Source organism: Caretta caretta, chromosome 7, assembly GCF_965140235.1.
Source record: "Caretta caretta isolate rCarCar2 chromosome 7, rCarCar1.hap1, whole genome shotgun sequence".
NCBI lineage: Eukaryota > Metazoa > Chordata > Testudines > Cheloniidae > Caretta > Caretta caretta.
Window position 1 is genome coordinate 12,351,660 of NC_134212.1, and position 23,669 is coordinate 12,375,328.

General features: G+C 42.1%; 1 protein-coding gene across 5 annotated transcripts in view; it reads right to left on the reverse strand.

The window, feature by feature from the left end:
- The window catches only part of CNTN3 (contactin 3), a 244,007-nt gene that overhangs the window by 179,768 nt on the left and 40,570 nt on the right, over positions 1–23,669 (reverse strand). For all 5 annotated transcript variants that reach the window (XM_048856856.2, XM_048856857.2, XM_048856858.2 and 2 more), the window contains one exon: positions 5,053–5,169. In XM_048856856.2, coding sequence (XP_048712813.1) covers positions 5,053–5,107 — 55 coding nt within the window. In that variant the 5' untranslated portion in view covers positions 5,108–5,169. The remainder of the gene's footprint in view (positions 1–5,052; positions 5,170–23,669) is intronic.

A 23,669-nucleotide genomic window follows, 5' to 3' on the forward strand; every position in this document is an offset into this window, starting at 1 on the left:
TTATTTTGCTTGGTAATTCACTTTGTTCTGTCTGTTACTACTTGGAACCACTTAAATCCTACTTTCTGTATTTAATAAAATCACTTTTTACTTATTAATTAACCCAGAGTATGTATTAATACCTGTGGGAGCAAACAGCTGTGCATCTCTCTCTATCAGTGTTATAGAGGGCGAAGAATTTATGAGTTTACCTTGTATAAGCTTTATACAGGGTAAAACGGATTTATTTGGGGTTTGGACCCCACTGGGAGTTAGGCATCTGAGTGTTAAAGACAGGAACACTTCTTAAGTTGCTTTCAGTTAAATCTGCACTTTGGGTCACGTGGTTCAGATCCTGGGTCTGTGTTGGAGCAGACGGGCGTGTCTGGCTCATCAAGACAGGGTGCTGGAGTCCGAAGCTGGCAGGGAAAGCAGAGGCGGAAGTAGTCTTGGCACATCAGTTGGCAGCCCCAAGGAGGTTTCTGTGATCCAACCCATTACAGTATGTCAATGTTATCTCAGCTGTAAAAGAGTTACCCTTCCATTACAACATATTTAAATTCATATTTGATCCACAAAATCTGCATTTGGGCACACTTGTGCATATTAACAAGAGATTGCCCATTTCAGACAATTCCTTTAAACCTTTATGAGGTGTTATTGAATACGTTATAGATATGTTGATCATACTGTAACATCTTGCATTTTTTCAAGCATTTCCCTACTACAGGAGAGCATCTGAGTAGATATTTTCCATAGGTAGAACTCTTAGTAGTTTAATTAACTTTTCCCTTTGTTTCTTTCCTAAGTTTTGGACAGTAGCATACAGTACCTTTTAATGCAATATCCAATTCTTTAAAATGGACAATCAATATAGCATGTGTAAGAAGCCAAGGCTATGAACATTCTTACTGCCTATCTATAAACCATTAGACAGGTGCAGCCAAGGACATAATATATATGAATCACAAATTAGCAGTGTTACTATGGAGCACGAAGTATTCATTTAAATAAAGAGAGTTATTTAAACTTGGACAAACTTTAATCATATTAAACACAACAGCATTGTACCTGCACAGTGCTTTTCCATACACTACACTCTACTGCATGACATTAATTATAAAGCATGAAAGAGATCCCTATGGTACTCTTAGACCTTCTCAAGCCATTCCAGAATCCAATACCATTTATATTCCTGAAAATTAGGATGTAAAAAGAAAAATCAAATTTAATTATCATTTAACTAACATTAAAATCAAGCAGCATAAGCATCATTAATTCCACAAGAAGAGACGCCAGGTACAAGCAATGCAGCAAACAAAGACTTTAAAGCCAAAAATGACTAGTAATTGTGGAACAAAAGGAAAAAACCTAGCTCAGTTGACCTGAAAGCACCACTAGTCCACACAGCAATGCTGTAACTAACATGAATTCATTCATTATCCTATAAACAACACATGTTTCTGTTTCAGGAGAAGTGTCATTTATGACAAGACAGACATTCACGCATAGTTTGTATTTACATAAGAAACAATTTCCTAATGACAAAACAAAATCAACATCCATTGGGAATATGAGGCTCAAACACTACAGTAGGGATACCACTTTGGAATATGCTTAGATTGCTAATAAAGATTTTGAAAACGTTTTGGTATTGACTTGTTCTTTACAAAATCTTGATTATTTAGAGTAAACAGGGTAATTGTAATCTTTGTTTACTTTGTACATGAATTGATAACATTCTGCCTTTGAACGTTAACTCTGTTAAACAGAGAACCTGTAACGTCTTTGAATGTTAACCCCTGTTAGACAAGTTACTGATTATCCACGCATATTGCAGGTTTTTACCAAAATACAACGGGTACTGTTGCATTTGACCCTGCAAGTAATTCCCCAAAAGTAGCAAAGGTAAAAGAATCCTGGAATGAGTTGGCAGGTGGGTAACACAAACTGATTGTTTTAAATTGTAAATATATTTATAATCTTAAAATAGCTGTACATACATTGATTAGACAAATCCTAGCAGGTAATATGCCTAGGGGAGAACTGGTCAGAAAGTGTCTCATCCCATCCCCCCACCATTCCCTATGGGAAAAAAATTGACAAATGAAAAAAAAATTGATTTTATAGAAATTTTGCAGGGAAACTTTTGACTTTTTATTGAAAATGCCAGAAATCTGAAAACTAAACATTCTTGGCTGAAAAGTTTTCAATTTTGGAGTTTTTAATTAAAAAAGTCAAAATTTTCCACACAAAAAACCTTCCTGCAAAAATTGTTAGTAAAATCCCAAACTTTTGGTTTGACATTTTTGACAAAACGCAGCAGAGGGAGAACAGAGAGAACCAAAAAAGGTTGTTCAGATTTCCCCTACCCCACTCAATGAAAAATGACCTCCCCTTAATTTCTTTTGACATTTTCCAGTTTCTCAATGAAAAATTGGGAGGGTTCCTTGATTTTTCCTTCCTTTTTCCTCCTTGTTGCCTCCCCCACTTTTCCAGGGGAGGAAAAGTGGTTGAGGAGGGGGAAAAGAAGGGGAAAGAGAAAGAGAGGAAATGGAAAAAATCAGAACATTTTCATAGACTTTTTTTTTTTAAAGGAAATTTTTAATGGATAAATGCTTACCTCTTTCCAAACTGCTCTTGGGGATAATCCGATGGAAAATTAGCTATCCATACCCTGGCTCCTCCACCCAACCTTTGCGGTGGATGGTCTTCAGGGTCTAAAGATGGGAACTGCAGAGGGACAAGCTAATGCAGACCCCAGGGATAAGGGGGCAAGCTCCATATGCTGGTTTTGAATAAGTTAGTACCCGACACAGTGAGAATGTGGGCCCCACAGCAGAGGATGTGGTGGAACCTTCGGCTGATGGCTTTGGGTTGTAGTTGCAGCCTTTGGCCACCACAGGCCACTGCTCCCAGCTTGATGAGCTCCTCCAGGGCAGAGCCTCATCTTCCAGGTTTTGAACATGCTGCTGAGCAGCAAACCAGGCAGGGTAAGCAGTGAGGAGATCCACACAACAACATCCTCCTCAGCAGCTTCCCAAGATTTCCTGCAGTATGGAAGTGACTCCCTGCAGCCCTCTCCCTTCTATCCTAATGCTATAGGACTTCCTGTGGACCCCAAGGAAGACAGATAGTTGTAGGGCCCCAGACCATGAGGTGGAGAGGAGAGTGTGCCTGGGGGAAGCACTAGAGACACAGGAGAAGCTGACTGCCAGATGGGAACTAAGGAGAAGAAACAGAGAAGGGCAAAGTTATACCCATTGGTCTGCAGGTGATGAGGGAGGGGAAGGCCCCCTAATTTGAGTGTTAATTCATAACCAGAAGGCAGCCCTAAAAAGAAAGGCAGTTCGTATTTCTAAACATCATGGGATTTTTCTTGTCTAATGTTTGAATTCATGGTGTTCGTGCTACTGGTACCCCCGCTTTGCAAATGGGGAAAAATTGAGTCCCAGGGAGGTTACCTGAGTTGCCCGAGGTCACACTGCAAGTCTGCAGCAGCGTCAGGAGCAGAACACAGATCTCCTGGGTCTCAGTCTCGTGTCCTGAAGTGCTCCAACTTCTTATGTGCCCACATCCCTAATCCAGCACACCCTTCTGCACACCAATTAGCACTGCCACCAGCCAAAATATAGGCATATGTTAATAGTGCTTTTGCAGAGAATAAACGCCCTCTGTTTGGTGTAGGTCCCGAATCTGGCCCATAGTCTGCTTATAGATTTTGTTTAGAGCCGCCTTTCATGTTTTAAAGAAAAAACAACTGCATTTCTCCTAGAGAGAGTTTTTGTTCCAGATGTAGGAATTTTGCCTGCAGACATTATTTCTGCAATTAATACACCACTTCAGAAATAACATATTTCTTCTCCTCCTTCACTTCAACAGGCATCAATAGAGTCAATCACCAGATCTTGCTCCTCAGAGGGATCGTCTTTAGAGGCCCAGTTTAGCAAGACAAATGTCTCTAAATCCACATTCATGTGTCCAGATGTAAAAGCCTATGAGGGAGATCATCCGTTTAGGGTTTTCAACAGGGCAGGAATGTGTTTGCTGGAGACTAGCCCCCTGCCACTTCAGATCTCTTCTCTACTTCTGTAGTCAGTCTCTTACCTGTGCTCTGCCTTGACTTGCCAAGTGATTTATTGAAAAGGAATTTGTCTTTTCTCTTCTCTCATTGCAGATTCGAGTACATCCAAGAACCTTACTGAATGAGGTGGCTCAAAATAACACTGAACTTCTTTGGGATGACCACTGATATTAGAACAATAAAAACAAACTGACACTACAATTGTTGGACGGAGAATGTGTGTGTTGGGTAGGAGGGTGGCAGGGCATCTATGGGCACTGTGGGCGAATTCTGATTTTTGCAATCCCAGTGAAGTCAAATAAGCAGTGAAGTCACTGTGGATGTGGTTACCAGGATGTAGCTACAAAGGACAAGATAGGGCTCTTTGTTCCTTTCCACCTTCTGAAATGATTAGAGATTGTAAACAAGAACACACAGAACACAAGACCACAAAGCAAAATTAGGAGCCGCTGCTGACCTCAATGAAGCAAAGAATGAAATGGTAGAAAAGTTAAGGTCACAGCAGAAGAGCAGAACTCTAAGGCATCAAAAGCTCCAGGCACTGTGGATTAGTTAGGCTACCAGAGTGAAAAAAGCCAACCTACAAGTTGTGAACTGGTGTGGTGAGAGTAGTAGTATCCTTCGTGAACAGACCCATTCTGAAGTATATGGAGTTGTAACAAAAGCTGAAGCAGTCTGCCTGGGTAATATACTGAAGTGCAACATTTCCCATCTAAATTTAATACCCACAGGATTTTTTTTCAAAATATTTGCACAGCTACAACATAAGCATAACTAATAACATCAAATCTTTTACCTGTTTGAATAGTGTGGCCCAATGTAACAAATGAATAGAGCAGTTATTTAGAATACTATTGACATTTTAAATTCTACAATGCATGTTTGACTCCTATATAGTTTAGCTTGGCATTTTCAAATTTTTTTTTCCTTAAAGAAGTGACCAAAGTACAGTTCTAATTTAGAAGTTAGAGATTATCATATATCATTACCTCCAAGGCAGCCAATGAATGAAAGCAGGAACAACTGTTTCCACGGTAGCACCATCTTCAATTTCCAAAAGTTAGTAACTCTTATCCAGCCACAGTCTTCCACGCAAAGCCTTTAATCTGTTAAAACAATATATACACACACAAAGTGTGATCACAGGATTCAAATGAAAACCTCGCTTCCTTATGAAAGCACTTTTTAATAATGGCAGATTGAGTCACTTAAATCCTTAGAAATTACTCTCTTTTCTATTTAGGGCTCAATCATGAGCCATAGAAGAGCACAAACCTATAATTAGAAGTGCAATATAGCGCAGAGTTGATTGGAAATTAAGAAAACACACGGGTACGCATGTGAGTTTGTCCCCCCCCCACGTTCATGTAAATAGCATGCTAATATAGAAGCAATATAGATGCAATAAGGCCCCAATCCAGCCATGCAGTTAAATATGTGCACAATTCCAATCCCAGTTTGATTTAGTGGGACTACTTGAGCACAAAGTTCAGTGTGTGCTTTAGCTGCTTTGCTGGATTGGAGCCTAAAACTACACAGACAGATTACACGGGATGCAAAGAACAGCAGAGCTGCCCAGTTCCTGTCACAGGCTGATGGGGGGTGTGCTCAGTTTTAGAGGTGGTTTGGGATTCTCTCCCCCCTCCCCCCAAATTTGCTTCCATCCATTTCTTTCCTTCCACTTCCTCATTCCTCACCTCCTGCTATTCCCGCCACTGGAGACATGGGAAAACTAGCCAGCACCACTCCTCTCCCTAGGGTTAGTATGATCTTCAAGTGTTCTTACCTCTGTCTGACTCATGATAAGAATGGGAAACCAATCCTCACTCAGAGGACCATAGGAGAGGTAAAGGAAAGAACCCTCCACTGATCTGTGCTGATCTCACTAGCATTGGGGTCTCAAGTACTACCAGAGGTTACTTCATTTCAAAGTATGAAAAGGCACGAGAGGCAAATAGCAATGAAACTGAATCAGTGTCCAAGCTGCTGTTACATGCACCGCTCTTATTCCACTTGTATTGTCACCATTATGCTGGTAATCATTGTAACACATGTAAAAAAACAATAAAATTGATGTTGCCAAGGTTTTATTTATGCTTATGTTGCAGAATTTTGCACTGAGGATACATAACCACACTGTAATGGTTGTGGAGGGGGAACTGGAGATTTTAGCAATTGAGCAAGACACAACTGGGGTATGTGGTTCCTTTGACAGGCAGTTTAGATTGCAAGATACATTTAATAGTGCCTTCATCAGGTTTCAGCACCAACATCCCATCTGAGATGGACAGGGCAGTTTGCAAGTCTCCGAACTATTGTTTTAGGATGTCTGTACACTCTGGCAGACAATATCCCATCAGTTTATTCTCTGCTCACATTTGGAAAAACTGTTTGTGGCAATAAGCACCATTTGTTGTGTTCCATATGGACATTACTTTAACGTTGCCAAGTCAAGCACTCAAATATTAGGTTGCCAGAGATTAGGTCCACTTGTGCGCATGTATTATTACACGGTCTTTAAATTCCATTATCACTGACTACTTTTTCCATGGGATCCCTACCTCATTCAGGGCATAGGATGAAGATGCTTTAGGTATGAGTCAGGGCTGTGTAGTGAAGGAGACTTGTCTGTAGGACCCATTTTATTTGGTGCAGAAGTTGCAAGGTATGTAGCGAATGAGGCAGGGGGCTATAAGAAGAGAAAGGATGGTCCTGAGTGATTGACCGTGCAACCTTAATAACTTTCTTTTAACATAGTTCGTGTAACTTCCTAGGTTTCTAAGGGGAAAAAAAAAAGGCAAACTAAAAAACCAGAAATTCCATCCTGTGGCATCATATTGACATCGACATGGGGCAGCAACAGGGTTGGGAACTTTAAATCCACCACACAGACTTCTGCTACTTGAACTAGCAGCATAATTGACAGAGGAGTAGGGTGACATCCTCTGTGTGGACCAGCACTAGAGGGGAATGGGACACATCACCAGTGGCTTTCAGAGATCTGCTGAGAGCAGATGAATGGTGCGACTCAGGAATCTTGGGTTCCAATCTATGCTCTGGCTCACAAACCCTTCTGCCTCTTTCACCCCACGCTTTTCCCCTTCTGCCTACTCCCCTCTAACTTGTCCCTGTCGTTTCTCTTTCCCATCCATCTTTTCATCCCAGTCCTAGTCTCCTTGTCTAGCCAGTTCCAGTCGTGTCCCCTCCCCAATCCACCCTGACTCCTTGTCCCCAGACTCTTTGGACAGCCAGTCACAGTTGCCTCCTCTCCCCACAGCTCCTGTGCCAATCACAGGTGTCCCTAATCCCCCGCAACTGGCCCCTAGTCCCCCGCACTGTTTCTCTCACCAGCTTCAGTCCCCCTGCCTCCCTTGTTCCAGCCTTGTCACCACCACCCCCAGTTCCAGTTTCTCTCTACTTTCCCTCCCACCCCCGGTCTCACCAGGATCCTTATCCCAGTTTACTCCTTTCCTTTCAAACCTCACCCTATACCCTGCTCTTGTGCCCAATATATTTGAGTCAAGCAGATTTCACTGCCTAGGCTCCAGCAGGGGGAGATGTCACTGAGTGCCCAGCAGAGAAAGCTCCCTTCTTTCAGTTCTAGTTCCCAGCCGCAACGCAGCGGAGAGTATCCAGGAATAGCAGTTACAGGGAAAGCCCCGCTGGACCCCCTGGGCTCAGGTATGCTCGATCACTCTGTGGGAACGTTGCATGTGCAGTTTGGTCAGCAGTAGGAGCTGAGATAGGTTCGAATGGGCTCTGCAAGGATGCCATCCTCAGAGATTTCAGTTGTTAAACTCTAAGAAGTTCTGCTGAGCATGTGCAACGGGTGACTTTTTCCAAAGGCTGATAACTTGGCCATATTTGAGTGGTTTTTCACAGGAACAGCAAAAGGCACCTCCCTGATACAAAGGTGCCCTGGCAAATTTCAAATTTCTGCTCTAAAGCATATGGCACTAGAGCATCTCAAAGAAAAGTTTTCCATAATATTTGTAAAGGGCAAAACAAAGTATTTTCCCCTATCCTTGTTCTCAGAAACAGCTCAAACATTTTGGCTGAACTGTTCCAAGACAATTCAGCCTGAGGCAGACATCTGGCGTGGGAAATTTCAACCTGAATGGTTAAAATTTGGCAAAGCTACACAAGCAGCTGAAAATTTCAAGTAGGAAGTGTTGAACAACCTTAATAATACGCAGTGCTAACAGCCCCACCTATAATAAGCTTATATCCAAACAAACAACTCTCCAGCAAGGGTTGGATTCTGCACAAAGCCCCAGACAGGCTTGTGGAACAATCGCCCTCCCATTTATGATCCCTGCAGAGAACCTCCCCTGCCTTTCACAACTGCATGACATCTGTGTGGCAACTACAGTGATTGTCCACATATTCAGGGGACACCATCATAGGGCCTAATCACATCACCCACACTATCAGAGGCTCGTTCACCTGCACATCCACCAATGTGATATATGCCATCATGTGCCAGCAATGCCCCTCTGCCATGTGCATTGGCCAAATTGCAAGGACTCTACGTAAAAGAATAAATGGACACAAAGCAGACGTCAAGAATTATAACATTCAAAAACCAGTCGCAGAACACTTCAATCTCTTTGGTCACTCGATTACAGACCTAAAAGTGGCAATTCTTCAACAAAAAAACTTCAGAAACAGACTCCAACAAGAGACTGCTGAATTGGAATTAATTTGAAAACTGGATACAATTAATTTAGGATTGAATAAAGACTGGGAGTGGATGGGTCATTACACAAGTAAAACTATTTCCCCATGTTTATTCCCCCACCACTGCCCCCCGCTGTTCCTCAGATGTTCTTGTCAACTGCTGGAAATGGCCCACCTTGATTATCACTACAAAAGGTTTCCCCACCCCGCCCCGCTCTTCTGCTGGTAATAGCTCACCTTACCTGATCACTCTCCTTACAGTGTGTATGGTAACACCCATTGTTTCATGTTCTCTGTGTATATAAATTTCCCCACTGTATTTTCCACTGAATGTATCTGACGAAGTGAGCTGTAGCTCATGAAAGCTTATGCTCAAATAAATTTGTTAGTCTCTAAGGTGCCACAGGTCCTCCTTTTCTTTTTGGGGATACAGACTAACACGGCTGCTACTCTGAAACCAGTGATTGTTATGTAGTTCAGGCTAAATTCTCATGCTCTGACACTGAAAGCAAGTTACTCCATGAGTTGTCCCAGTGACATTACATACAGAGCAAGGTGCTGCTCAACGTGAGTAAAGATACCAGAATGTTGTCCTATCTTAGGAAAATATTTAATGCATTTTCATGGTTTTTAAAACAATTTAGAAGTTGGATGTTAGGAATGTTCCCAGCAGCTCTCTGTGGGCCACTACTTATCCTTGACCACAGTTTGAGAGCCACTGATCTAAACTATGGTAGGTACCATATGTAGGTTAGGCTAACGTATGAGGAAACAATTTACCAAATGGAAAAGCCACTAAAGTTTTAGGCCTTATACTATGCTCCTCACTGTGGCATCTGAAAGCAGCCAGATAAATATTACAATCCCAGACAACTCTTTGTAAGACAAAAAAACCTAATAACTCTTTCTACCTCTGAAGCTACAAAATTAAAATCAGATGTAGGCACTGAAGGTACCATATAAACAATCACAGACAAAGAGGTGATCAATTCCAGTATTAATATTTACAGTTTTAAAACCAAGAAAAGAATCTCCTTCAAAGAAGGAAAATCAAAACTTTTTGTTCTTTTGTTGCAACAATGTATTCACATCGTGTTTGCCTTTAAAGTATTCCCTAAATACAATATATATGTTGACAAGCACATCCTTCCAGATGTCAAGCAAACTGAAACACTGGTGACCAAATCACAAAATCCCAACCACGCTGCGTTAGGACTTCCTGTTCTTTTGTGGCAGATGCTTTCTGTACTTGTCCTATACCATGACATACTGTACTGAATTTATGCTAGGGAAGGCATACATAATATATTGAAACGCATTCATAATTGTAATGATGTGGAAGGAATTTGAAATTCAGAATGGGCAACAGCTCAAATGTTTGAGCTCACTTGACTTAGAGCAACCTCCAGTAAAAATGAGCAAAGGGATTAGGGTTTGCTTAAATTCTATTGATGTGACAGTTGCATGACAAACATATTTTTTTTGTACAAGCCAAAACCCTGAAGCAATGTTGTGTGGCAAGAGAATTTACCACACATTTGACTATTTCTCCTGCCTATAAAGGAAATCCCCAAGCCCCATGATTAAGAAACAAATAGCACGGGGAACATTAAGTTATAGAAGAACCCCCTCCTCACGAGAAACACGAGAGCTACGAAACACTAATAGTACTGTGCCATGTACGTTGTTGCTGCAGTGATTTTACACAAATGTATTGAAAAAAGTGGACTAAATACCATTACACATGGAACACTGTGGTACAACAGCATTCACATAGGTCACCGTGCTGTAACTGCATAGTAAGTTTGCAGCGCACAACGAGCTAAAACAGTCAGTGGGTCTGATGTTGTGCAGGGTGAATGGGACTTCAGGCTGCTCAGCAACTTGCTGAGGTTCTAAGACAGTAAAATCAAACACATGACAAGCACAGTGTATCTGGTTCCATGCAGGACATAGGGAGATTGAGGAGGAGGAGCAGGCAGGAAGGACTGCTCAAAGAGGTGCTTTTAAAAGTGGGATATTAAAGAGGACACCAAGCGCTTTGCAGGCAGAGAGAGGGAACTGTTTCAGGCATAGAAGAAGCAGAGTATTTCTGAGGAGGGGCAAAGCAATGAAGGGAAAAGTAAAGCTAAAGGATTGGGAGAAGCATAGGGAATGGAATGGCTGGAGAGGAGAGCTTAAGTCGGTGCTTCACACGGGGGAGGTGGACAGGAAAAAGTGACAGTAACCATAATAAGAGGTGAGCAGAGCATGGAAAACAGGTTTTCGAGTAGGAAAGGGAAGGAAGATCTTCCAAAGAGGGAAACAGAATCAGCAAGCCCTGGGAGTGGGAAGGAGAGGGAAGGTTAAAGGTTACACAGCTTGTGTGAAAGCAAAAGATAATGGAGTTGTCAATGGAGATAAAGAAGGGAGAGACAAACGTTTAATACTTTCCAGCTAATCTTTGGGGAGCGCTCATTTCCAGGGTTTTGGATGGGTTGGACCACGTGGGGAGAGGGTGCAGGGTGAAGATCTGGTAGGCAGAGCGGAGTCAAGGCCATGCTTTCTCCTCCAGCACACATATCAATGATCCTGATTCCCTACTGCTACCTGGTAGCACCTCATCTGAGAGGTTAGAAAACAAAGCCCATCACAGCAGCAGTTGTGGCCGGGAGAAAGGAGGGACCAGCATAATGTTAGCCAAGTGGGAGAGCAGGTGGCTAGCAAGCAAAGAAAAGGAAGGATGGGGATGCTCCCTGGTATGGGAAACTTTATTAGTTTTGTAACTATGGTCAAGAGAAGGTCAAGGGAGACAAAAAGAAAAGCAGTACTTGTGGCACCTTAGAGACTAACCAATCTCTAAGATGCCACAAGTACTCCTTTTCTTTTTGCGAATACAGACTAACACGGCTGCTACTCTGAAGGGAGACAAAGTGAACCCTGTGGGTATGGGGTTCCTATTAGGGTGAGTGTAGAACAGAGGACAGGGAGATAGGAACAGAATTCATTTGGTCCCCACCGCTCAACATGAAAGCACTCACGTTTGCCCTGGGATTTGAAGAATGCTATTAAGACTGGAAGATTTGAAATTAGGCCCACCATGCCAGCTGTCCTTGGGAGATCATGTGATGTAAAAGCCCAAGAGGGAGCATACAGGAGGTAGGACGCTGTGCCTTGCATCTGTCCTTGCTCCTAGCTGTGTTGCCAGTCAGCTGAGAGATTCAAATTTACAAGAATCCTGAACTCGAAAACTCTCTCCCCTGACAAAAGAACAGCGCCAGTGGAGAGAGTGGAGGGATAGTAAATGTGCCCATCGGCATACTGCTCATGTTAGCACACTGGGTTTTGTCCTTGCTGACTTGATTTGCTGAAATAATACCCACGCTGGAGCCCAGCCTTCTGGAGTGATGAGAGCTTTATACAGCATCAGCCAGCTTCTAATAAATCTTACAGGGATTACGACTGTGCCTTTCAACTTCAGCAACTTGCTTTTCCATTTAGCAACAGTGATTAGGGACAAATTCTTATGATGAAATAATTTTACTAGTCATGTAAAATTATACACTGTACAATTATACCCCAAAAAAACCCTCTGTGCTGTGGCACTTTTAACAAAGACTGGAAAAGGGAACTCATAGATAACTCAGAAATGGTTGCCTGGATTCTAGAACCTTTTTTAAATGCTTCGGGAAAGAGGAAAGCATGAAAACTGCGTGAGGTCCCAAAAGCACTGTTTTGAGGAAATTAAGAAATGAAACTAGAGTTTTAGGAAGGACGAGTCACTCTAAACCTTGACTACAGTGCTGCTAGTGTCCTGCAGAAAGCATGCTAGCTTGTCAACTAATTAGCCCTTTGGAGCTGAAATGAAATTGTCATGCTTTGCAGGGGTGGCCAACCTGAGCCTGAGAAGGAGCCAGACTTTACCAAAGAGCCACAGTAATATGTCAGCAGCCCACATCAGCCCACCCCAGCCCACCCCAGCACCTCCTGCCTGTGGCAGCCCTGCCAATCAGCACCTCCCCCTCAACCCCGTGCCTTCTGCCCGCCGCAATCAGCTGTTTCAGTGTACAGGAGGCTCTGGGATGGAGGGGGGAGGAACAAGGGTGCAGCAGGCTCAGGGGAGGGGGCCTTGGGGTAAGGGGTGGAGTGGGGGTGGGGCCTGGGGCTGAGCAGTGGAAAGTTGGCACCTGTAGCTCCAGCCCCGGAGTCAGTGCCTATGAAAGGAGCCGCATATTCACTTCTGAAGAGCCGCATGCGGCTCCGGAGCCACAGGTTGGCCACCCCTGTTTTGTTTGGTCTGCCCAGAAGCATTTTTTTTTAAAGCTTGGCCATCTCTGTATTACCTAAAAGTTCACCTCTCCAGTGTTTCTGCTATTCAAAATGTTGCACTTAATATTGCAGCAAGGTACAATTTCCTGCCATATAATTGCACATCCATGTCTACTAAAAAAATAATTACTTCATATGCATTCATTATACTGTATATTTGCTTGCCTATTTCCCTTTAGCAATAATCTCCCAGTAAGATCTTTTGACAAATAATGAGACATCATGGTAAAAGTCTCTTGAATCTCCTCCTCCCTTTCACCAAAAATAGCAGTTTTCAGATTTAAACAGAGATGTTCAAGAAATCTGTGCTCTATTAAATTTGCCAAGTCAGTGCACTGTTGTTCTGCATATTACAGGGTTCTAGAAGCATGGACATCACATAGCCACTTTGTTCCTACAAACTAACAACACTGTAGGCTGGATTAGACCTTTTAGGAACAGCCCTGATCTGGAGGCAGTGCAGAACTACCCCACACAGAGGTTGCGTGGGGAAGGATTGTGCCTTTAAGGTCAAGGAGAGGTGTGCGGTATAGCCTGCACAATACATAACCCTATCTGAAGGTCAGTGTGGAGGGAGGTGAGGCCCTCACTTCCTTCATGACCAAAGAAACCCAAAAAACAGTCTATCTTAAGCAGGAGGCATTAACTGAAGAAAGCAGCTACAATTACAACAACTAACTGGCTTCCATACAACTCAAGTTCCAGCTTTGTCTTCCTTGTTTACCAGGGGCCACATCTTGTCTGGAACCCTGAACAGCACACGAGACCTCTTACAGCCAAATGATATACAGTGTAAACATCATTACACCTCCCACCGGTCCCTTGTGCAGCTCTGGTCATCCCCAAGGCATAGAGAAGGAAACATCCTTGCACTTCTTTTAGGAGGGACTGCAACTGCCCGTACGTGGGCCACATATGGATAAGGGTCAACAACAATCCAGCACTATTATGTGTCACATTAAAAAGTTATTCTCTTTTCCTCAGCTGAGTAGCAGACACCAATAAGGGGAGGAGAAGAATATTCCAGTATGTATTTCAGTGTAAAGTTTCACAAACTCTGGGCCAAATTCTACTCATTTAGGCCTGAGTAGGTCTATCGAGGAGTATGTCAAATGTACACTGGTGGGACTGCACAGAAACCACCTCTATTTGCTCTTCACTCCACAGTTCTCATTTAATGTTCCTGAACAGTCAGCTAGGGAACAGCATTAGCTTAAATGTCTTTTGTACATTACCTAAGAGGGGCAAAGGAGGGAAAGTCTGGAAGTGACATGACACTCCACTAGTCACAGCTGCAATTGTCCATCTCCCAAGCCTTATCTCGTTCTCCTGGCTTAACTTCACGTCTGTCTGACCCTTATCAAATGCTTCCCCTTCTTTGTCAACAACCAGAGTTTTAAAGATAGCAGGAGCCCAGAAGTCTTTGTTGTGTATTTGCTCTCAGTCGCTCTGTCCTGGCTTCCATGCTCTTTGCTGCTCCTCTCTATGAAGAAGAAACATTCCGACATAAAAAATAAATCCCTATTGGTTGTTTTTCTTTTCTATTGTGTACACTTTCAATCTGAATTCTATTTCATGAGCAAACTCTAGGGAACCGTTTGCCTGAATAGCACACTTTAAAGAAGGTTTAGCATTAGTGTACCCACAGGGCCAAATTCAAGTCAAAGGGTTTCACTGATGCTAACAGAAGCAGAATTTTGCTCAACAGATCTTAGTGGGACACTGCTAGATAATAGTGTATCATGAAGGTGTTTCTGGACTTTTTCCCTGCCCACATCTGTCAACAAAATAGAATCTGTTCTCAGAGATAATGCACATCATCCAAATTCAAACTGAAATAAGGGTTTATTCTTATTGCATTAAACTGAACAGAGTCTTGTATTTATTGTTTTAAATACGTTGGGGTATTTTCATTGGTACATGTTCAACCTAGCCCAGTTTTACAGTGATTGTGTCACTCCAAAGCACTGTTGGAGAACCATCTCCTTTCACCTGCTATTGTTTCCTCTACTGGCATTTCAATTAATTCTGCTGAACAAATATTTGCCCACTGAGAAGCAGTGAAGTAAACCTGTCGTTCAGATGCTACTGGAAACACTGTGCATGTAACTGACATTAATTTGTACAGCTGCATTTTTGAGGAAAGATGGGAGAATATTTATTAATGACTCTACTAAATCACAATAAGCAGTTATGGCCAAAACCAGTAAAAACAAGACTGTTCAGAATTACAGCTGAATCTCTGTTTCTAACTCTCTTCCATTATTAGCTTTTGCCGAGGTCGGAAATATGTGTATCATGTACTATACAATCTCTTCTGCAACAGCTAAAGGCAGGAAGGGAAATTATGGACAGCTCTGCACTGAAATCAGTGTTGTATTTCAACCAGTATTTCATAACTTCTTGGTTTTTGTCACAATCTTATTATCAAAATATTTTTCTTTGTGTTTAATAGTGGTCATTTTGGGGCTTCAGATTGTTCAGACAAAGATTCCAGAACCGGGTCTAGGAATGAGTTTAAAAATATAGGTTTCATTTGACATGGAAAATTGGGTTTGTAAACATGACACTATACTAGGTGACTTACCAAAAGGAAAAAAAAAATATCAACGCACATTCCCAGAGAAGTTCCTAATTTACAGGACAACTACTTTCTTGCTTTTCTGGAACTTGAAAATGTGACCTCTAAATGCTCAATAACCAGAAAGTAAATGAAGATAATCCAAAATGCACCCTTTTAAATGGAGATCTCATGAGTCATGAATTTTGACTGTTAAGCATTGGCCATATTGAAGGGTGTAAACAAGTTTGTGTTTGGGAAGCTTATACACATAACAGAATAAGTCCTTTATGAACTTGATGACACCGTGGTGGCTTTTTCAAAAGAAAAAGAAATAAATATATATCCCTCCAGCAGTGCTGTTGGTTCACATTTCGGTACATAGTCACTCCCTATTTTCAGTTATCCAGCACAAAGAGGTGTATGTGGGGATGGGTGGAAGGGCAGTTAGTTTTATATTTAGAACTCATTTTTCTTTGTTAAAAGACAGACAATGGGTCAGATCATCAGTCCCTGTGGGGCTGTACTGCTCTACCCTCACTGGTACAGAGCCAGCAGTCACTTGTATGCCCCACATTCCAATTGTCTCTGGGGCAGACGGTGTGTTGGAGGATAGGGCCAGCTATGTCCAGCCAGCAGAATGGTCCTTAGTGTGCCATTCCTTCTGAACGTCCCTTGGGCTCTTTTAAACTATGCCTGCCGCTAGCTCAGCCCCAGGATTGGGGGAACAAAAAGGTGACGATCACCTTTCCCCTCCCAGGTCCTCCACAGAAAGCAGCTGTGCCAGAATAGGGGATGCACCACACTTTGACTGCATATTTTTATTTAAAGGTTCAGCATTACAATAAGCTGGCTGCTCAGAAACTCTAAGTGCTCTAGGTTTGTGAAACATGTGGCACTATTCCAGGTCCGTGACATGCTCTGCTGTGAAAAACGTTTTCACCGTTATTCAATTACTTGTTCAAGGAATAGGAGCGTCATCATCACCAGGACACGGCGTTCACAGGTAAAGCCTGCGACATTACAAACATAGGGAAAAATCACTGATTCAATTACATACCGCATGATTACCCAGCTCATGACAAACAAGCAGTTTGCCTTAAGCTGTTAATTGATACAAGTTGAGGATTCCGTACTTTACAAAAGGTTGAGCTTCCTTCATCCTTAACAGGAAGAATAAATATGTCTGTAATTTAATGCTCCAGAAACTACCAAAAAGGAAATTTTAGGTAGCCCAGCATTAGCCTGTAGAAGACACGAACTTTACCAGATAGTGTGTCTTGGAAGTTGAATAATTTAATCAGATTTCCTCCTACAGCACCTGATGCAAGGTGTACAGCAGACTTTGTAACCATGCAATAAGGTGATCTGCAGCAAATTATTAATCCTTTGCCCACTTCTAGCAGCTTCCAGGCAAGGATCTAAACCTGCTTTGCCAACATTAATGAATTAAGCCTCTCAAAACCCCTTTGTGAGGTAGGTAAATATTATTAGGCCAAACTACAGGTAGGTAAACAGACATACGGAGAGAAGAGTGACTTGTCCCATGTCACATAAGCCTCAATTCAGAAAAGCACTGAAGCAGGTGTGGAACTTTAAGCATGTGCTGAAGTCCCACTAACATCAATAGAATTTCAGCGCACATTTAAGTGTTTTCCTAAATAGGGATGTTTTCCTGAATCAGGGCCATAATGGGTCAGTGGCTTGCACTCAGGAGGTTCTTCAAGCCCCCTGCTTTATCCATTAGACTGCATTCCCTCCCTAGTCTTAGTAAGCCGTGTGCTATCAAACTACAGGTGTGGTTATCTTTGTGTTATTTAGAATGATGCTGACACTCTCAGAAACCTCTTTTTTGGATGCTGCATCTGTGTATGCACAGACAGAGCTGTCAAGTAAAATAAAAACAAAAAACTACACCCCAAACAACCTCTTCTGGCCTCCATGGGCTGGCTCTCTCTAACATCAGCATTTCATGATTATTCCAACATTGCACTTGAGGGAGAACATCTTCTGTCATATATTTTCTAGAGTGTTGTGCGTATGTCTGCCACTTCCATGATCTCTTTCCCCAGGGCTTTTACAATTTAGTATATAACCAGAACTGTCACGCTAACACATTTCTCTCTTCAACCTGTCTTCTTTTTTTTCAGCTATTTTATCAGATAATTAACCTAATTTTTCCAAGAGCTATTTGTGCAGCTGAAGACACACACAAACAAACAGGCAGGCACAAGCCAATCATGCAACAATTTCCAGAAACACTTCCTCTGCAAGAAACTATTTTCAGATGCCAGATGCTTTGGGGGCTAGTGCTTTCAAGACTGATGCAAAACCATGTCCGTTCAAACCACGTTTATCAAATTGCACCTCCCAGTTACCAGCTGGCAGGCAGCAGGTGTTAAAGAATTAAGTTAAATGGCCAGACTCCACTTTCCTCACATCTTTGGTCCACTCTTTGCCTCTTGCCTGATGTCGTACAGGATCCTCAGTAGCCAGTGAACTTTTTGAGGCTCATTTTTGTCTGCCTTCTTGTTCAATAATTTTGCTATATCTTTTATTTCACTATCAGTAGGTTATCTGTCACACAGACAGACTGCCACCAAAGAGAATAGTATACAACGAGAACAATCTGGAGTGTAAAATTCTGGCTCCACTGAAGTCAATGACAAAATGCCCACTGATTTCAATGGAGCCAAGACTTCACCTGTCTTCATTAGCGTTTAACTGGTTGAAAACTATCACAAGCAGTCACACAAAAATTAATTTTTATTTTTCTTCTCATTATTTGATTTTGCCCTGTATGTTGCTCACTGTTTATAGAATTCATGACATTTAGTTTGTTTACTTTTAAATCTATTCAGCACCTCTTCTCCTTTTTTCAAGTGATAATTTAATGCCATCTGCAGTACTAGGGCTCATTTTTTTCTATTTTAGCTACTTGATCAACGAACTCTCCGTTGACAATATCCAGCTGGGTTCTTTGAACATTTGATAACCTTGCTCTTACTCTTTTATACCAGAATACAGGGTTCAATACCTGAATAACCTTTTTTTTTTTCCCCTTGTCACTTGATTTTCTGATCTGTCTGAAGAAATATCGGCTTGTGTTTAAATGTGATTTTAACATTTTCTGTATTTCTGACCAACATTTAAAACAAAAGTATTTCTATAAGTAATTCTTCTTGAGTCCCACTTTTATTTTGCTCTGTTTCTAAAAGATAGCCACTCCATAGAATCTAGTTTTTCCCTTCCTTCACCTAAGCTGAACTACATCCTGAAAAGCCAACGACCCAGCCGCTCATTTCTCTGATCTACTGTATCCTATGGAATCACTTTGTTCAGACAGAATTTCAGAACCCACTGATTCCCAGAATGCTCTGTTTCTTAATACCCTTGTAGGTAGAGATACCTTTGTAGGTAGAGAGGAGACTGAAATCCTGGTGTCCCAGTCCAGGGTGTTTGGACAAGGAGAATTCTTGCTCCGTAGCTTGCTTTTCACCTTCTTCTTACCCTCAGGAACCCCATCAGCCCAAAACCCATATGCACACTGCACAAATTGATCTTGGCCAGTGGTGAGAATTAACCTATGTGAATTCTCACACTGTATCCTCTACAATCCTCCACCGATCTCAGTAAGGTTCATTATAAGGCAGAGACAGCTGGGGGAGCATTAGGTAGCATAGCTGAACAGGGCCTCCATGCAACTGACCCTAGATCCTGCTGACCTACTGAAGATCGGTGTCTGAGTCTCCTGCCATTTCCAAGTGGGGAAATGCTTACCACCAGCTGACAGACCTCACCAGGCTGCCATGTTTGGATCCCAGGGCTAGATCCTGTGTGTTTCTAAGCCCACTATATTTGAGCAGTATCCAGGCATGGTCTCTGGCTCTAGCCTCTGAGGCTCAGTCCTGGAGTGCAGACACCCTGTCTGCTACTCCTTCTCGGAAATGGAACCTGGCAATTGAGCTGCCGTAGGCTCAAAGACCAGGGATAACCTCCCCTCCCAGCATCCCGACCATCACACTTGTGGATACCCTGGTTTACAGTTTAACCCTTCAGGGACATATAGTCCTGCCATGAGTGCAGGGGACTGGACCAGATGACCTCTCAAGGTCCCATCCAGTCCTACAATTCTATGATATGTAACAGATAAACCAAGTCCCACAGAGGCTTTGCAATGCAACTTCTTGTGTGCATGCATGCATGCACACACTCTCTTTATTCAGGGAAAGCATAGAAGACTTACTGATCCCTGCAAAAGCATCAAACAACTACATGCCAAAAATTTGCTTGCCAATGGCTTCACCCTCTGAGAGCCCCCTGAGTTTTGGTCCGGCTTTCCAGAGTCTTAAGACCCATCTCTCCTTCTTCCCAGTTTTGCCTTCTTGTTCTGATGGATAAGCGCAGACCTTCTATACATTTCCAGTCCCCTCTGTCATGTGATCCTCCTGGTCAGCCTCAAATTCCCCCTCAGGTGATCAAGGTTCCCCAAACTGGGTAAGTCACTGCTTGGTTACCACACACCTGAAGTCCAGACTGGAAAAACAGGTTTCTTGCAGCTTGGACACCCTCTTTAGCATACCTACTGAACTGCCAGGGTGAACTCATTCCCTGTAAGCAAGCCCTCAGGGCTCTGAATTGTTCATCCTCTGACCTCTTGGAATGCCAGTCCTTTCGACCCCATCTTGGAAAAGAGGGAAGGCACAGGATAGTCTTACAACCCAATACTGCTCACAAAATCAAACAGAGTTTGTAGTTTGATACAGATACGCACAGATATACACTAAATTGTCACACTGTCACAGGCATAGGAATATATTTTTAGTGGGCTGCTACTGAGTGCAAAACACACTGATTAAGACAAGGAGAGAATATTTCTCATGCTTTTTGGGAAAGAGTCTAAAGGTACATCTATGGTTGGGAATACCCTAAAGAAAAAGGAGAACAGTGGCATTACAACATGAGATGTGAACTGGTAGGAGAAAGTAAGAACATGGTTTTAACTGGAAAAAGCTTACAAGGGTTAGAAATATTGTTGATTTTAGATGAATGAGAACTTGAACATAATCCTTGAAGGAGAAAATGAGAATGTGTCCTTTTGGAAGGAACTATTTCAGAATGTTTGAATAATTATTTTATGTGCACAGAAAAGTCAAGTTTAATTCTATTGCTATGCATTTCTCATAATTTTGGAGACAAGCAGTTCCTCAGGAGTTTAGAAACATTCTTCTGAAAACACTAACAAAGAGCAAAAGGAAGAATTTTTGAGACTGATATTTTTCTCTCAAAAATTAGCTATCCAAAAGCTAAGACCCTTGTTTATTAATTAGTTTGTACACTCTGAAAGGACCGCAATGTGGAAGACAGAGAGAGAATAAAAAGTTTGAGAGAAAGCGCAGAGGGAGATTCAAGGTGAAACGGAATTTAGTTCAGGGTCTCAAGATATGACTTTGGGTGGCAAAAATAAGATCAAATACAAACTCAGTAGTTCCTCATAGCTGGGTTTTTATTTGATATATCAGATCTGGCTGATAAATTCAAGTTAAACTTTTAGCTTGTACCGGAGGAATTTGAAGAGTCACTGAGTCTAAATTAATCAGAAACTCCAGGAACTCAAGAGAGCTACACAGAACAAGAACTGATTTTTCTATATTGATCACAAATCACAAAGCAGAAAATAAACGGAGGGACTGACACTAGAGGTCAGCATGTCTTTGGCAAAGGGAAGAGATTATTAGAATCTCATCTTGATAAATTATGAGATGAACTCACAGCCTAACGATAAAATGACATATACACAGGACAATTCAAGAATGAGACTCCATGACTGAATGCCAGGTATCTGTTAGAAATTTGAAGCAGTAGATACTATTTTTAGGTATGATGTTCTGAAAATTTCTCTGGCTAGAATAAACTGAAGTTTATTAAAAAAAGAAGATTTCCCTCCCCACGTTGCACCCCCTCCCCACCCCAACCACCTCTGAAAACATGAGATCAAGGGGGCGGATGGGGCTAAAGAAGTGATCTGGTTTGTAGAAGAAAAGCTTTGCAAATTAAACCCACAATAATTAACGGTATGGTCTTTATTTTACAAATATAAAATTTCTGCCCTTAATTCCAGCTTTCATTCCATAAATTTTGCAAGATCCAAATCAGACAATAGCAAGAAAAGCAAAGTCCTCTATCTTGGGGAGGCAACACATTTCAAATTGTCAATTCCAGATCACAGACCAATTGAAAGTAGAGGCATAGCCCACGCCCCCACCAGTGGAGAATTATTCACACAATATTTCCTGATGGTCTGTCCTGTCTAGTTTTAAGTGTCTCATATGATGCAGTCTCCATTCCCTCCCACAGTGGGATATTCCGCGGTGTAACAGATCTCACTATTACAGCATTTTCTCTATATTCAATCTAGATTTTCTATTTCTTGATTTTATCAAGAAATTTCTATTCGTTATAGCTCCTTGCACCACCCTAATAATTCCTTCTCCCTCCTTGCTATTTATACAAACATTTGTAGAGACTTACCTTTCTACTATCTTCAATTATCACTAACCCAAGTTATTCATACTGGGCCAGATTCTCAGCTGGCTTACCTTGGAATGGCGCCAACTGGCTCCAGTGCACTTAATTCTTTTAACATGTCTTTCTGAGCCAAATCCCTCTTCTTTCTATTGCTGTGATTTCCCCTAAGTCTCTCTTCCTCTCCAGGAAGAGATTGCTTACCTAGTTTTGTTTTTATTAGTGGGAGAGGGTGGATTGTGCTCACATTCTTTCCAGTGTGTTAAGGAAAAGTTAGCATAGGTGACTCCATTTTGGTCTGAGGCCCACCATTGTCTAAAAGCAAGCAAATCATGCACCAGGAGGAGTGTTCCTTAGATACTGCATTCCTGTGGAAACCTCCCTCCCCCCCATTGTCTCCAGCCTGTCTCGACTCCCGGTTTCTGTTCTTTGGCTATTCCTAACTCCCTGCCTCCTGGCCTTTTGATGTGGGCCTCCCATCCTGATAAGGAAAGTTACTGATGCACTGCTTTAGGGCCACGTTGTGTAGTTGAAGTGATGATTTAGCACGGGGAATGTACCTAGCAGGATACGTGGTAGATAAGAAAAGGGTTTGTCTATTGGCTAAGGTTTCCAATGCACGAGGGCAACATGCTTTGCTAAAAGGTATATAACCTTTGTATAACCTGCATTCGGGGTCCCCTTCTGACTAGCAAGGGGGCACCAAGCTCGAGCGTAATAAACTTAATATCTTTGGGAACTCTGCAGTTGTGGTTCGTGTGCCTCAGCCTAGACCCGAACTGCGCATAACCTATCAGGTATAATTCGCAACAAGTGAATAGACAGTATTTCGGATCATAAAATGGACGTAAGTGAATTCTCTAAAGGTGGTTCTGTTGGTTGAAGGAAAATAGTCCATGTACATTTTCAAGTCCATGCACGAACATTTGTCCCTAAATAGGTATATCAGGAGATAAAGGTACTGAAGGTGTTTAAGATGGGAAAGACTTGAAAACGAACCAGTGGCAGAATTTTCAAAAGAACCACCGAATATTACAAAACTCACAAAGTTGCTACTGAAAGAAATGTAAATAGATCCCATGCAACTGAAACACAGGGACTCAACGACCACTAACCAAATATAATCACAACAGATTGAGGAAGTCTACCACTAACAGTGTACAAGGTAATATAATGGTTTACTCAAAAAAAAAAAAAGCGGGGGGGTGGAAGGTTTGCGGGGAAGAAATACTGGCTGCTCTGGTTCCTTTGGGGTCTCATTAGATCTTTACTCCACAGCCACATCACAGACTCGCTCATTAGCAGGTAGCAGTTGTGGGGCTGCCTGTGGCTTACTCAGCCAGCCTATCCCAGCAGGGCTCTCCGCTGTAGACAGATCATTTGATGAAGCTGAACAGCAAACACAAAAAAGAGGAGGAGGGAATTTTAAAAAGAGACTTCAAAAATGGCAAGGACAAAACAGGAGTAAAATCATCTTCAGTGTGTCATTAGCAGCGACTTAATCAAAATGTAAATCAGAGGAGAGCTTTGCAC